This window comes from Pelobates fuscus, chromosome 1 (assembly GCF_036172605.1).
Source record: "Pelobates fuscus isolate aPelFus1 chromosome 1, aPelFus1.pri, whole genome shotgun sequence".
Taxonomy (NCBI): Eukaryota; Metazoa; Chordata; class Amphibia; order Anura; family Pelobatidae; genus Pelobates; species Pelobates fuscus.
Genome location: NC_086317.1, coordinates 251,993,776 through 252,011,043, shown reverse-complemented (window position 1 = coordinate 252,011,043; position 17,268 = coordinate 251,993,776). Strand labels below are relative to the sequence as shown.

Sequence of the window (17,268 nt, the reverse complement as noted above, 5' to 3'; positions counted from 1 at the left end):
AAAAAAAAAAAAAAATGTGTGAAGTGGTATATGCATATTATATTTGAATGTTTATTTTTATGTATTTGGTGTGTATTATTTCTACAATGTGCCAGTTTGCAAATGAATGCAGTTCTCTCCTACTAACACACCTCAATTGTATGTATACTTTACTGTTTACTGTTACTCTTTCAAATTTATCTGCACTCTGTTTGTAAATCACACTGTCTGTCTGTAACTATTTGGTTTTTCTGTATGTAGGTGTCGATGTGTGCATGCTAGAATGTTATCATTTAGTTATAATTCTATCTGCCTTTCTGGTCACTGTTTTTTGTTTTTTTTGCTGGTCAGCCTTCATGCACGGTGCCTGTAAAAATAATAACAGTAATAATAATAAAAAGTATTTAACCAGGAAAGGTACATTCAGATTACTCTGGTTTTCAAGTACATACTGGGGATGTTACCTTAGCCCAACATCCAGGGGTTTTTACTATTACCCAATTTAAAGGTACTCATTTACCTCGTCTACCTCGGAAGGATGAAGGGCTGAGTCAACCCTGCCGGGAAATGAGTACTATTAAATTGGGTAATAGTAACAACCCCTGGATGTTGAGCTAAGGTAACATCCCCAGGACGTGCTTGAAAACAAGAGTAATCTGAATGTGCTTTTCCTGGTAAGAAACTTTGTTTTTATTATTATTTTTACAGGCACCGTGCATGAAGGCTGACCAGCAAAAAAAAACATGACCAGAAAGGCAGATAGAATTATAAAACATGGGTATCATTTAGTCTGGCATTAAAGCATCAATGCTTGTTGATATTAAGGTTCAATGATTACGTGTCAAATAGGGAACGTTTGCTATTTTATCTGATTAACATTAATTTGGGGTTTTCAACTGCCAATATGTATGTCTGTATACCAGACTGAGTTGCTGCTATATAGGGCTAGTTTTCCCATGCTATTAGCTATTATAACCAGTAATGTGTTTCTCAACAAAACACCCAAATAGTGGACTAGCTCTCATTCACATCTAGTGCCCTGACATACCATTGTAGGGATAGCCAGAGCTGGACATTCTGAAAATGCTGCCAATATTACGTAGATAGCAGGTTTATTTGATATGTAAACAACCTTTAAAAAAAAAAAAAAAAAAAAGAATCTTAAAGGGTCACTGTAAGCACCATAAACACTTCAGTTCATTGCAATAGTTATGATGCAAAGTGCCATTATGTGCCTTCACCCTGGTTTGTGTCAAATCATTTTACGTGGAGAGCAAGATACATATAAATGTACAGCCATTGTTTATGTCAAACCACTGACCCAGTCTGGGGGGAAGGCAAATACTCCTTCAACCATAACGACAATGAGATCTAGTGGTTACGGTGATAGAGTGCTCCTTTAAATTTTAAAAATAAATATATGTGTATGTACTGTATGTGTATATATATATTCATTTATTTTATATCAGCAGTAATTAAAAATGTCTGACATTACTGTGGAATACAAGGAGTAAGCTAATATTGCTTTGAGAGGGATTTCAGTGTCTTTATTGCAAGGGAGGGATTAAAAGTGCTTTATGGTTTTAATTCACAAATCGAAAACTTCAAGACAAAATTAGCTGTTGACTTTATATGCTAATATAATAATACAGAAGGGATTTCAAAATGTAAATAAAACTGCAGATAAAAAGAATTCCCCCTCCACTGTCATTTTAAAGCACATGTAGTAAAATGTTTATTTAAGAGCTTCCGAGATATCTGATAAATGTTAATTTTGTAAATTAAATCAAAGGGATTGTATTTATTTTGGGGGTCAGGGGGGTTTACACAATATGCACTGCAAATCACATTTTAGACTACTCAGTGTATTCAGAAAGAATGCATACATTGATCACAGCTTGGCGAAGAGGTGTGCCTTCTCATTAAGCAAAGCTGGCACCCAAGAAGCTAGGCCATGGATTATGCTCTATGGATAATTGTTAATACCTGCAGTGGTTATGGTACTGCTGTCTTCTATTCCTTTCCCAATAGCTGAGCATAAGTGATTATAGCTGCAGTAGGAAGTAGAGGAATAGTGTAGATGAATGCAGCTTCCAAGACAATTCTCCCCAGCAAATAGGATATCCCCCAAACATGAGCCTAGACTTCATGAAGGGTGTAACAGGAATGACTTTTATTGATAACACAATGGCTTTTATGAGAAATCCTCTTCCAAGAGGACCTCCCACAGCAAACAAAGACAATAACCAATCAACATACAGATTTACAGTAACCCCCGCCCTCTCTCTGCCTGGGAGATATTGAGATAAGTTAAGGAATAAACCAATTATCTCCAGGCAGAGGGCAAACAATTTTCCCAAAAGTTGGAACACCCCTTTCCACACAAGGTATCCCCACAAATTACATATCCCCCTGATAGCCCCGGGGGACCGACATATCCAAATTTCACCCAGATCGGTTCAGGGGTTCTTAAAAAGCATGAAAGGCACATTTTACCGACCACTCACGAGGCTCCTGCCCAAAACAGTTCCACAAATTCAGCGTGTGTGGTCGGTCAATTCAGAAAAAGGTAAAAAACGAATAAATGTACCAAATGGATCCTCCTGGCTCATAGGAGCGATTGCTCCCCTTGTCTGTATGCACAAAACTACTGAATGGCGCTCTCCTGGCTGTTAGGCAACTAAAGGAAGCAGGCGTAGTTTCAGCGGTGGTTCGTGAGGTCGAGTGTCTGATTTTAGTTCCAGACACTCGACGACCCAGTCCCGCTGCCTCCTTTCGTGCAAACAAGATGGCCGCCGTTTTCTGTTCACGTGGCATTCGGCTATACGAACAGCGGCCGCCCAGAGAGCGCTTAATAGACGGTTCTTTTGAAGTTAATGAGCCAGGAGGGTGGTCGGTGTTTGGTAGTTTCAAACTACCGAACCAATAGATTCAATATGCATAAAATACTGTAGGAAAAAGCCAGAACATAGAAGAAAATACCGAACAAAAGTATTTTCTTCACAATAATGCTCTATGAGTAGCACTGGATTGCACCAACGATCATCTATCACAGTGGTTCCCAACCTTTTTTCTCTTGAGTACCCCTTGGCAGCCCATTTCCATAAATTGTACCCCTTATATTAGCAAAATATTTGTAATTATTATAGTTGCTGTTATTTCAAATGTATATGCTTTTCTCTGTCCCATCTCCCCTTTTTCTCTGTTCCAGGCTCCTCACAGTGCAGATACACACATGTGGACACACAAACACACAGACTGACACACGTGCAGATACACAGATACAAATTCTGACACAGATACAAACACTGACATACATACAGATGCACAGACACAGAGATACAAACAATGACACACTCATACAAATACATAATACAGATACACACACTGACACACATGCAGATACGTAGACAAAGATACAGCACTGAGATACACATGCAAATGAAGAGACACACATACAGTTGCACAGACACAATGACACACATGTACATAGTCACAGAGAAAACACTGACACGCATAGATACAGACACACAGACTGACACATGATGTACAGACAGGCAAAAACACTGACACACATACAGTTTCACAGAGACACTGATGCACATACTGGCATACATACAGATTCACACTGACATACATATAGTTGCAAGGACATACGTATACACACGCTAACACATATACAAATCTAAAGACACACAGGTACAAACACTGAGACACATGCAGAGAAACACATGGCAACACAAATATACACACTGTTGAATAGACATGCTGATAAACACACTGCCACACATGCAGATACACAGATACAAACACTGCCACACATATACAGGTACAGACACGCAGATACACATACAAATATATAGACGCACAGACACACATACTGACCTACATGCAGATAAACGGACACATACAAATACACAGATATACAGGTACACACACACAGGTAAACAGACATACAGATAAACACACTGACACACATATACAGATGCAGACACATAGATACATACACTCATATGCATACACATACATTGACATACACAGATAGCAGGGCCAGCCCAATAAATTTTTCTGCCTGGGTCCCCCAAAACAACGCCACCAAAAACGCCCACTTTCATTATGTTGTATTTTAATAATTAAAACCAAAATAATATATATCATAATTAGATAAATACATTCCAGTAACATATTTAGATAAGTGCACACTAAATTAAACGTCACAACACATATGCTTCTGCAATGGTAATAAAATATTAACCAAGTACAATATATGTCAATCACTAACAATAACAAACCAAAAAGGAGTAAGTTAAGTTGTCATGTGGGATGTATGCCATTAGTCTGTAGAAGTAGTGGTGTGTGCTGGGGATGTACTGTGTCTGTGTGTTTCTTTGTGTGTGCTGGAGATTTAGTGTGTCTGTGTGTGCAGGGGATGTAGTTTGTGTTCTAGGGATGTAGTGTGTATGTGTGTGTGATGGGAGATGTAGTCTGTGTGATGGGAGATGTAGTGTGTCTGTGTGTGATCGGAGATGTAGTGAGTGTGTGTGTGATGGGAGATGTAGTGAGTGTGTGTGATGGGAGATGTAGTATGTCTGTGTGTGTGTCATAGGGATGTGGTGTGTGTCTGTGCTTGGGATGTAGCATATCTGTGTGGATGCTGGGCATGTAGCGTGTGTGTGCTAGGGATGTAGTGTGTGTGCTAGGGATGTAGTGTGTGTGCTAGGGATGTAGTGTGTGCGCTAGGGATGAAGTGTGTGTGTGTGTGTGCGCTAGGGATGAAGTGTGTGTGTGTGTGTGCGCTAGGGATGAAGTGTGTGTGTGTGTGTGCGCTAGGGATGCAGTGTATCTGTGTGTGCACTGGGGATGTAAAGTGTATGTGCGTGTATGCTGGGGGTGTAGTGTGTGTGTTCTGGGGATGTAGTGTGTATGCTGGGGATGTAGTGTGTTTGTGTGTGCAGGGGATGTAGTGTATATGCTGGGGATGTGGTGTGTGTGTGTGCTGGGGATGGAGTGTGTTTGTGTATGTGCTAGGGACGTAGTGTGTGTGTATGTATGTGCTGGGGATGTAGTGTGTCTGCGTGTGTGCTGGAGATGTGGTGTGTGTGCTGGAGATGTAGTGTGTGTGTTGGAGATGTACTGCCTGTGTGTGCTGGGATTGGAATTCCTATGTCCAGCACACTGTGTGCATCAGTGTTAATTTTGTTGACTAACCAATTTAGTCAAATTTTAGTCGACTACAATTTTTGAGATTCGGTCGACTAAAACAACTCAGATGACTAAAATATGACTAAAACTAAATTGGCTTTTTAGTAAAAAAAAATATATTGAAATTTGCCACAAAAATGAACACGGGCGGGTTAGACACATGGAGGAGGGAAAAGAAGAAATTAGACACATGGGGACTGAGGCATTGAGACACATAGCGGCTGGGGAGGAGAACAAAAGAGACAGAGGTTTTAATTAAACCCACTAGATTTTACTCCATGTCGGCTAAAATCTGCTGGAGATTTAGACTAAAACTAGACTAAAACTAAAACAATTCAGATGACTAAAATATGACTAAAACTAAAATGGCTTTTGGTCAAAAGACTATGACTAAAACTAAATTCAAATTTATTGCCAAAATGAACACTGGTGTGCATTGAAGCTAATAATTACTTACCCTTTCAGTGTCTGCGGTGTGGTGGATCCTAGCTGAAGTGGAGTCTGAATTGACTCCTTGCAGTTCTGCTCCTCTTGTACCATTGCTGGCTCAGTCTGACTCCTGCACTCCAGCATGTCCCGACGCCTGTGCTAGCTATGTGGCCATTATAGCACACATAGCCAGACACAAAAAGGGAATTCTGACACTCCTGGGGGCCAGCCCACAGCAACAGCCCTGCAGCAAATTGGTGTAAGTAAAGTTCCCACTGAAGTTCCGGCACGCACAGATAGTAATCTCAGAGTGCCGGAATGTCAGTGGGAAACATGTCATAACCCTGACCACCCGGCCAGCTCCAGATCAGCTTCCCTCTCCAGTCTCCTATTGTTTTTTTTACATTTTTGAGCGGCCTCCCAGCCCTCACCGGCAGACGAGCTTGTCGGGGAAGACTTTCCAGGCAAAAGGCTGCCCCTGTCAAAGTGCCACCGGGAGCCATGGCCCCACTGGGACCTATGGATGGGCCGGCCCTGACAGATACAGACACACACTGACAGAAATATAGGTGCACACACACAGATACACAGACATACAGATGTACACACTGAGATGCATGTATCTGAGTTTGTATCTGTCTGTCAGTGTGTGTATGTGTATCTCTGTGTTAGTGTATATATATCTGTGTAAGTTTTTATGTATTTATTTTATTTATAAAATATTTTACCAGGAAAGATACATTGAGATTTCTCTCGTTTTCAAGTATGTCCTGGGTCCACAAATCATTGCATTGTTACAGTTAGTGTACAATAAAATACAAAATTAATATACAATATATACAACATTTAACATAGAACAGGTAGGAAAAATATAATCAACCATGACAGGTACATTCTGTTTTGAGGTATGTAGAGAAGGATCTCTTAAAGGACTTTAAACTTAGGGAAGATTTTAATTTGTGCGGGAGGTCGTTCCACAAATGCGGTGCTCTGTAGGAGAAGGAGGATCGGGCTGCTTTCTTTTTATATTGAGGTAGACTAAGTAAAGTGTTGGTACTGGATCGGAGGTTGTAGGAAGTGGGAACAGCCGGGGAAAGCATTGCGTTCAGGTAGGGTGGGAGTTTCCCAGAAAAGCTCTTAAACACAAGGCTAGAAAGATGAAGGGTGCGTCTGGATTCCAGCGACAGCCAGTTTAGTTCTTTTAGCATGTCACAATGGTGCGTCCTGTAATTACATTGTAGCACAAATCGGCAGAACGAGTTATACAATGTGTTGAGTTTATTAATGTGGGATTGCGATGCAGATGCATATACTACATCCCCATAATCAATGACTGGCATCAGCATTTGCTGTACAATCTTTTCCTTTACTGAAGGGCTTAGGCAGGATTTGTTTCTGTACAGGGCACCTAGTTTTGGATAAAGTTTAGATGCAAGCTTTTCTATGTGCAGGCCAAAAGATAGATTGGGGTCTAACATCATACCCAAGTATTTGAAAGAGTGGACTGCGGTCAGTGTGCCATTTGAAATTGTTTTGATGGATAGGTGAGAATTGTGTAATTTGTGTAATTTAGGTACTGTTCCAAAGATCATTGTGACAGTTTTGTCAGTGTTCAGGAACAGTTTGTTTTTTGCGATCCACTTTTCTACCTCTGTAAACTGGTCTTGGAGCACAGCCTCAAGCTGCGGTAGATCGGAATTGCTTGCATAGATTACTGTGTCATCTGCGTACATGTGTACATTTGAGGATTTGCAGACATTAGGCAGATCATTTATAAATAATGAAAATAGTAGGGGGCCGAGAATGGAACCTTGGGGAACACCACACGTGACTGGGAGAGGGAGGGAGTCGCTGTCAGAAATGGACACATATTGCGAGCGTTCCGATACATACGATCGAAACCAGTTTAGCGAATGATCACCAATACCTGAGTTTTTGAGTTTGTGCAGTAGAATGTCGTGGTCTACTGTGTCAAAGGCCTTAGCAAAATCAAGGAAAATAGCTCCAGTTAGGTCTCCTTGTTCCATGCCAGTTTGGATGTCATTGCAAACTTTTAAGAGGGCAGTTGTAGTGGAGTGATTCTGGCGAAAGCCCGATTGATCAGGGGTCAGATAGTTTGATTGTTGGTAATACTCACATAGTTGCGTATGGACACATTTTTCTAAGATTTTTGACAATACCGGGAGCAATGATATAGGGCGATAGTTAGAAACCAAGGTAGTGTCACCACTTTTATGGATAGGCACTACTCTTGCAGTCTTCCAAAGTTTGGGTAAGTATCCAGACACCAAGGATTCATTAATTAGAGTTGCGACGGGTTTAGCAATTGCCGGTGCACTGAGCTTCAACAGCATTGCTGGGATTTGGTCAGGTCCGGACTGGTTTTTCATTTTTAGATTATTAAGATGTTTTTCAACGACACTAACAGGTACAGGTCTAAAAGTGAACTTGTCTATATTGGGCGTTTGCAAATTTAGTGAGACCTGATCCACATTTGTAGTTTCAGGATGTGTGCCATTCATTAGCTTGGCAATCAGGGCAGTAGAGCATCCAACAAAATAATTGTTAAAGGCATTTGCTACATCTAAGGGAAGTTTCAGGGTTTGGTTATCCACTTTGACAGTGGAGGGTTGGGAGTGGATTGGGGGAGTTTGTAGTTTATTTATGACTTTCCAAAAGTTTCTAGGGTTTGAGATGTTATTGTTCAGATTGTCATAGAAATATTGTATGTGGTAGTGTATGTGCATACATCCCACCAAACTCCAACACAGCATGCAAACCAGGGCCAGACTGGGAAAAAAATGTGGCCGGGCAGTTTTCAATCACAGCGGCCCCCTGAGAAGGGGACAGTGCCAGAGAGGGAGTTTTGTCATAACTAATGACAAGCACACCCCCTCTCAATGTGAGCATGTTGGTTCAATTTGCAGAGCCCTGCTGAAGAGCTATAGCATTAGAAAAAGGCCCTAGATTTGCTCTGTGCAGCGCAAGCAAATTTAATAACATGTTTGTGCTGTTTGCTTTTAACTTGTCTCTGATGTCTCCATAAGTGGGCCAGGATGTCTCCAAAAGGGCCAGGAAAGCATATTGTGCATGTGTTTGGAGCCTGCTTGTGGGATTGTGTGTGTGTAGAGTGAGCTGATTGTGGTGTGGTATTGTGTAAATAGGTCGATTTCATCAGTGTTTGTGGTGTCATATGTGTGGCTAGGGGCTGTTGAGAGTGTGTGTTTATGGGGCATAGTGTGTACTAGATTGTATGTCAGGAATGTAGTGTGTGTGTGTGTGTGTGTGTGTGTAGGGGATCTAGTGTGTCAAGGACCCAGTGTGTGTGTGTGTGAGGGTGCTGTGACTGTGTGTGTGTGTGAGTTCTGTGAGTGTAAAGTGGGCTGTGCGTGTGAGGGTGCTGTGTGTGAGGGTGCTGTGAGTGTCGTGTGTGTGTGTGGGAGGGTGTTGTGAGTGTATGAGATTGCTGTGAGGGTGTTGTGAATGAGTCTGAGGGTGCTGTGTGGGAGGGTGCTGTAAGTGTGTGATAGAGTTCTGTGAGTGTGAGGGTGCAGTGTGTGTGTGTAAAACTGTTGTGTATGTGAGTTCTGTGAGTGTAAAGGGGGATGCGTGTGTGAATGTGAGGTCTGTGAGGGTGCTGTGTGTGTGAGGGTGCTTCGAGAGTCTTGTGTGTGGGGGGGCTGTGAGTGTGTGTGAGGGTGCTGTGTGTGTTTGTGTGATGGTGCTGTGTGTGTGTGTGTGTGTCTGAGGGTGCTGTGTGTGTGAGGATGCTGTGTGTGTGTGTGAGGATGCTGTGTGTGTGTGAGGGTGCTGTGTGTGTGTGTGTGTAAGGGAGGTTGTGTGTCTGAGGGTGTTGTGTGTGTGTGTTTAAGGGGGACTGTGTGTCTGAGGGTACTGTGAGTGTGTCTGAGGGTGTTGTGTGCATGAGGGTTCTGTGAGTGTGTTTGAGGGTGCTGTGACTGTGAGAGCGCTGTGTATGTGAGGATGCTGTGTGTGTGTGTGTGGGTTCTGTGAGTGTCCTGTGTGTGTGTGATAGTGCTGTGAGGGTGTTGTGTGAGTGTGCTGTGTGTGAATATGTTTGGAGGGATTGTGTGTGTGGGGTGGAGAGACAAATTAATTGAAATATATTAAATATGTATTATTAATAAAGAACAAACTTTATATCCTCCCTTCTTACCTTTTGACTAGGAGGGGGGACTTTGCAGCCATGCCTGGTGGTCCTAGTGGTGAGTGAACTCTAGCCTGTGGGGCTAGAGTTCACTCTTGCGAGATACGAGCGTTGTCATGGTAACCACGGCAACGCTCCAACCTCGCGAGAGGAACCCGGCCTCTCTCCCCAGCCTCACGCCTGCAGGTCAGTGCCTGTGGGCCGGTGAGGGAAATCTTTGATCTCCCCACCGGCCCATAAAAGCACATATCAGGGCCAGTGCTACCCTGCCGGCCTCAGCCTATGGCCAACGCGGCCCACCGGGCAATTACCCGGTATGCCCGATGGCCAGTCCATGCCTGATGCAAACACACCCCTGCGATCTAACACAAACATTACATACAAACAAATCCATTTACTTAAACTCCAAAACTATATACAAACACACCCTTTCACTCAAACACCAACACTACACACAAAAGCATACCTGTATTCAAACGCACACACAACACACAAGTATACCGCTGCATTCCAATGGCAACAGTACATACAAATACACCCCTACATGCACATACATATGTGACGGACCGCTGGCACTCCGTCACATGTGTCTGCTGGTCCTCGCACTAGGACGCCATCCCACTGCTTGCCACCAAATGTGACGTACCGCTGGCACTCCGACTGTGTACCTTTGCCAATCGATGCTCCTAGCGATTGCCGAGGACTCAGAGCACTCCAACCGACACCATCAGCACTGCAGACCCCACTTCCAGCGATGCAGCTGCGCCGGGGTCTCGCCATCTCTCATCCACCCTGGATCCACGACCAGAATCCAGCTCCCACTGTGTGAACCTCTCCTAAATCCAGAGAGCATAGCAGGAACAAATACAGCTCTTACAAGAGCTTACTCTGGGGAGTAAGTGATTATAGCCATCCCCAGAGTGTAGGTATCTCTTTCCCCAAGCATGAGCCAAGGCTTCAAGAAAGGTGCAAGTAGGTCTGGTTGATTATTATTGAGGGCTACCTGCTTGGTATTTATGCAAGTGTCCACCAGGTGGACACTCCCCTAGGGGACCTGATGAAACAATGGGACACATATTGGATATTAGCCAATCACAGACAATACAAACAAAACACTCCCACAGTGACATCACAATCCCTCCTCTCTATCCTGGAGATAATTGGGTAGTAATCAAATTATCTCCCAGGACAGAGGCAAGACTCCATTAACCACATGGTTACAAAAAGACATAAAATTACACAATGTTACAATTACTACATAAAACATATACATGCAACATATCCCCAGATAGCCTAGATCTGAGCGACATTATTACCGAATGGCACTCAGATCACCTACATACAGTTCAATCGCCATGGAGCCAAAGTCTTTTCCATAGTCTTTCGTTACACGAATAGGCTCCATGGCATAGCTATCACATACTGGAAGTCCTGAACGCCCCGGCAGAAATACACAAATAAACCTTTCTGCAGGGTAAAATACAGCTATCAACACAGGGGCCATAGTTGGAAGGCAGGAGGCTAGCCAGTGGTCCCCTTCAGGCACAAGTGGCGAAGGGCACTTCGTCACAACATACTCTATACAAAAACATGTTTACATTGAAATGCACAAACACTGCTCAAAAATACAACCCTGCAACGATGGGCAAATGTTAGATCTCTAGCTGGCATAGAATCGTGGTGAGTGAGTAGTATGACAGATGGAGATCTATATTTTTGCCACTCTTGTGCTAGAGTGGGGCCAAAAACGATACTTGCACCAAGGCCCTCTCTAGATTAGTTCCGACACTGCTATGTACTAAGTAACACCTGGCATTTGATGAATTCCATTGGTCCTTATAGCTTCTGAATGCACATGCAATATATTCATTTAAAGGACCACTATAGGCACCCAGACCATTTCAGCTTAATGAAGTGGTCTTGTTGCCAGGTCCAGCTAGGTTTAACCCTTTTTGCTGTAAACATAGCAGTTTCAGTGAAACCGCTATGTTTACCTATGGGTTAATCCTGCCTCTAGTGGCTGTCTCATTGACAGCCGCTAGAGGCGCTTCCGCGCTTCTCACTGTGAGAAGACGCCAGCGTTTATAGGAAAGCATTGAGAATGCTTTCCTATGGACTGGCTGAATGCGCGCGCAGCTCTTGCCGCGCATGCGCATTCAGCCAGGGACATCAGAAGAGGGAGGAGAGTCCCACCGCCGAGGGAGCCTGGCGCTGGAAAAAAGGTAAGATTTTAACCCCTTCCTCCCCCTTCAACGTCACGGGAGGGGGACCCTGAGGGTGGGGGTACCCTCAGGGCACTATAGTGCCAGGAAAACTAGTATGTTTTCCTGGCACTATAGTGGTCCTTTAAGGTTTTATATTGTTTTTTGTTTTAAATAAAAATGCTCATACATGACTAAGAGGCTATTTGGTGTCATAAATTTTGCAGCGATTCTAAATCAAATAATGGAAGCAAACCAATTCTATATAGACAATATATACTTATGTGTTACTCCCATTTTGTGTACGAGTGCAAAGGTTTCTTGCAAACTCCAATGCTTGACATCTGTGTTATCACCTATAACTTGCACCCTCTTCTATCTAAACTAGGCTGTATGTCCTTAGAAAAATAAACTGCAACTTACTTTGTGCAATTTAGGTCATCATAACCCAAAATAATAAAATATCTATGTAACAGGAGGACTTAAAGGAGCGACTATAGTAGATGCCTTGGACACACTTTATATCATGGATTTGAAGGAGGAATTTGAGGATGCTGAGATATGGATAACGAACAGTCTGGATTTGAATGTGGTAAGATATCAAGTCCAAACAAGCAATGAGCATACATTATATTACACCAAATTTCACGGTGGTCACTTTGCACAAGCTAAAAGGACTCCTCAACACCGCAATATAAGTGGTCCTTATTAAAATAAACATTTAGTACAAGTCTGGATTCTATACCCAGCGTAACGGTGAAACTGCTTTGTTTACATCTGGGGTTAAGCCAGCCTCTAGTGGCTATCTTCCGGACAGCCACTAGAGGCGCATCGGCAATGATTGAGGCATATTATGCCTCAATCACGCAGAGTGTCCATAGGAAAGCATTAAAAAATGCTTTCCTGTGGACACTTTGAATGCGCGCACGGCAGTGCCGCACATGCGCATTCGGCGCCGGTGACGTCAGACAAGGCTGCTGACATCGGTGGGGGAGGAGAGGTAAGGGAGCCCGGCGGGGGAAAAGGGTGAGTAGCTGAAGGGGTTTTAACACTTTTAGCGCAGCGGGAGGGAAACCCTGAGGGTGGGGGCACCCTCAGGGTACTATAGTGTCAGGAAAACCAAGCGGTTTTCCTGACACTATAGTGTCCCCTTAAGCATCCATGGTTGAGAAAGCTAGTACAACAGAGTTGTGATATAACAATATCTATACCCTAGACCAGGGGTCCTCAAACTGTGGCCCTCCAGATGTTGCTGAACTACAACTCCCATGATTCTTTGAATTACATAGATAGCCAGAGAATCATGGGAGTTGTAGTTCAGCAACATCTGGGGGGGGGCGGAGTTTGAGGACCACTGCCCTAGACCCTGTGGCATACTTAAAACTAGCAAACAGTAAATATATCTGTCCAAGAGAAATGGTTTATTTGATTACATCTTGCCTGATGAAATACCACTCACAGAGGCAGTCTGCTATAAAGGCAATATGTCCCACCATGTAAACCTAGCCTGAATATAGTATTGAAATATAACAGAAAACTTTAATTCGAGTTTTTTTTACAAAAAATTACAAAGATTGTGCTTTAAATAAAAAAAAATCATATATTTGTATAGACAAAATTGTAACAAAGAACCAGTAAAGTTGCCTTTTTACTCTGTTAAATAAAAGATCAATATTCCAAGAAGTAGAAAGGTGATTTCAGTGTATCACTCATACAAATCCCCAGCGGTTACAGATCTAATGTATCATTTATGCAAGTCATTAAAGCTGTCATGATCTGCAGATTATTCATTCATAACCCTGGCACTGACTGATGCTTCAAATTTTTCAATGAGAGCAGGAGAGCTGAGAAGCACTAAATAACATTGATAAAGAGTAGAACTACAAATCAGGTCTTTGCCTCACTACTCACAGAATTGTAGCAGAAAAGCTCTACATGAGATTTGCTTGGAACATGTGAGCTGAAAGGCTCTGCATTACCTTATAACAAATAAACCTTACCTTAAAAAAGTTATATTAGTGACAATCAGGGTTATTCACTAAAGGGAGAATTAAAGGTACATTTATGTGAATTTCATATTTAAGGTCAAAATAGCCAAACTGGAAACACTCTCTAAGTCAGCTATGCTTCAAGTTCAGCAACTCTGACCTTAAAGGAACATTAAAGTCGCCAAAACAACTTTTGCTTATTGAAGCAGTTTTTGTGTATAGATTATGCCCCTGCAATCACGCTGCTTAATTCTCTGCCATTTAAGAGTTAAATAACGTATTTTCTGTCCATGCAGCCCTAGTCACAACCTCCCCGGGCTGTGACTGTCCCAAGCTATTAACAGAACAGTAGATATAAAATTATAAATTATTTAGAATTTACTGTAAAGGAAGTATAAACATCCAATCACTCTTTACAGGAAGAGTTTAGGAAGGCTGTGTAGGTCACATGCAGGGAGGTGGGACTAGGGTTGTTTAATCAAAGTGATTTAACTCCTAAATGGCAGCGAACTGAGCGGTTAAATTACAGGGGCATGATCTATAAAACAAAACCACAAACTAAAGTTGTTTTGGTGACTATAGTGTCCTTTTAAAGGGACACTATAGTCACTGAAAAACTTTAGCTTAATGAAGCAGTTTTTGTGTATGACACATGCTTCTGAAGTTTCACTGCTCAAATCTCTGCCATTTAGAAGATAAATCACTTTGTTTCTGTTTATGCAGCCCTAACCATACCTCCCCTGGCTGTGACTGTCACAGTCTACATGAACACAAAATGCGTTCACTTTCAATCAGATGTAACTTTTTAAAATGTTTTTATCTCCTGCTCTGTAAATTGAACTTTAATCACACAGTGGGGGAACCTCTCTTCCTCCAGAGAGTCAAGCAGGAACAGCTCTTAAAAGAGCTTAGTGATTATAACCCCTGGGGAGTATAGTGATATAGCAATCCCCAGGGTAAATGCAGCCTTTTCCCCCACACATGAGACAAGACTCTATGTTGAGGGTAAAACAGGAACTCAAGGTTTAATGGGGCACACAGGCCTTTTATACAAGTTTCCCAACAAGGGCGCCACCCAGGTGGACCTTGTTGGGCACATGGACACAAGAACAACAAACCAATAAAAAACACAGTTTTGCCACTTTCGCCACAGTTACCTTGCCTTTGAGACCGTATGGTAGCCCAGGAATGAAAATTACCCCCATGATGGCATACCATTTGCAATAGTAGACAACCCAATGTATTAGAAATGGGGTATGTCCAGTCTTTTTTAGTAGCCACTTAGTCACAAACACTGGCCAAAATTGGCGTTCAAATTATTTTTTTGCATTTTAACACACAAACAAATATTAACTTTGGCCAGTGTTCGTGACCAAGTGGCTACTAAAAAAGACTGGACATACCCCATTTGCAATACCTTGGGTTGTCTACTATTGCAAACGGTATGCCATCATGGGGGTAATTCTCATTACTGGGCTACCATACGGTCTCAAAGGCAACGTAACCAATCTGGCGAATTTCAATGTGAAAAAACTGAAAAATTTCACATGCTATATTTGACTCTGTAACTTCCCAAAACACCATAAAACCTGTACATAGGAGGTACTGTTTTACTCGTGAGACATCGCTGAATACAAATATGTGTATTGTATTGCAGTAAAAGCAAACAGTATTATGACATTCACAGTTTAAATGTCACGTAGAACTAAAAAAATTTTAAAAATTCTTATTTTCTCCCATTTTTTTATATTTTATTCATTTTAAATTATGTTTCATACCTAAATATTTGATAAATATTTGTTAAATGAAAGCCCCGTTTCCCCTGAATAAAATTATAAATAAGAAGTGTGGGTGCACATAATATGAAAGAGGTGAATTACGCCTGAACAGACATATAGTCAAATTCAAGGTTTTGTTTACGTTTTTGTTTTGATCACAACATGTACTGCTCAAGCCTTAAGGGGTTAAACATAATTTGCCAAAAAGGAAGTGTAAATATTAGATGACTCTTTACAGAAAGTGTTTAGGAAGGCTGCACAAGTCACATGCAGGGAGGCGTGCCTAGGGCTGCACTAACAAAGATATATAACTTCTAATTGAGCAGTGAGACTGCAGGGACATCATATATACACCAAAACTGCTTCATTAAGCTAATGTTGCTCTGGTGACTATGGTGTATCTTAAAGTTTGGTGTATTTTGCTGCACCTTATGGTATAGTTTTTGCTGTAAGTATTCCTTTAATGAACATTATTCATTTTGTTCTTGTTTTTATTAGAATGGAGAGGCTTCTTTGTTTGAAGTAAACATCCGGTACATAGGAGGATTACTCTCAGCCTACTTTCTTTCAGGAAAAGAGGTAAGAGCTATTATGATGTATAGTAAATATATTGATATCATTATACAAAGCAAACATAAACACACATAGGTATGTGTACATTTATATATACACACATATATAGAGCTCACATTACAATTTGTGGGAGATATAATATCCTCCATTAAGCAAGTCTAAAGCAGCAAGCATTATGCATACATTATCAATGTAGTAGATTAAATAAAGTAATTAAATAAATAACAGACCGTAATTATGTCTATTTTTGCAGTTCCACTATAATTAGAGTCAGGTGTTATGCAGTCTTACAAGAAAAAACCCCTATGAATAGGCAAGCAAGAGATAGGAACGACACGTGTCTTAATTAATTTCACACCATTTCAAAAACAGGGTGAAAAATGATACACATCTTGTTTTATGTTTGGCAATCATTGTATAAATGTAAACAGCTAAAAATAAAATAGCAGAATCGTGTCTCATCAAAGAAGATGTTCCTTTTTATTTTTGCAATAGTAAAAAATACATTAAGCAGTGTAAAATAAGAACGTCAAATTATGGTCCGTTGCGATGGCAATATTCTGCATATATGATATTTATAAAAATCCTCAAATGTAGGGGAACTGCAATATGAAATATATTTTATGGTATTAATTAAAAATTTCATCTTAGACGCAATCCTTCTATACAATAAAAAGTAATGGATTATGATCCGTTTTAATAATAATACTTCAATACCCTCAAGATCACACTTGAATTTTTGCAAAAGCACATTGTTCTATTTCTTATTAACCCCTTAAGGGCCGTGGATGTACTAGGTACATCCAACAAAAAATGGTCCTTAAGGAAAAATGAGCGCTGCAAGCAATCGTGATCGCTTCCAGCCGCTCTAAGGGTATTGCAGCGATGCCTCGCCCCCACTTCGCACCTGGCAGTGTAGCACTGTATCGGAAGCCATCGGGTAGGCTTCT

General features: G+C 41.6%; 1 protein-coding gene across 1 annotated transcript in view; it reads left to right on the top strand.

Annotated features, from left to right (window-relative positions):
• MAN1C1 (mannosidase alpha class 1C member 1) overlaps positions 1 to 17,268 on the top strand; it is a 94,363-nt gene that overhangs the window by 43,428 nt on the left and 33,667 nt on the right. The window contains exons 4-5 of the mRNA XM_063456471.1: positions 12,456 to 12,571; positions 16,244 to 16,324. Of these exons, the coding sequence (XP_063312541.1) occupies positions 12,456 to 12,571; positions 16,244 to 16,324 (197 nt within the window). The remainder of the gene's footprint in view (positions 1 to 12,455; positions 12,572 to 16,243; positions 16,325 to 17,268) is intronic.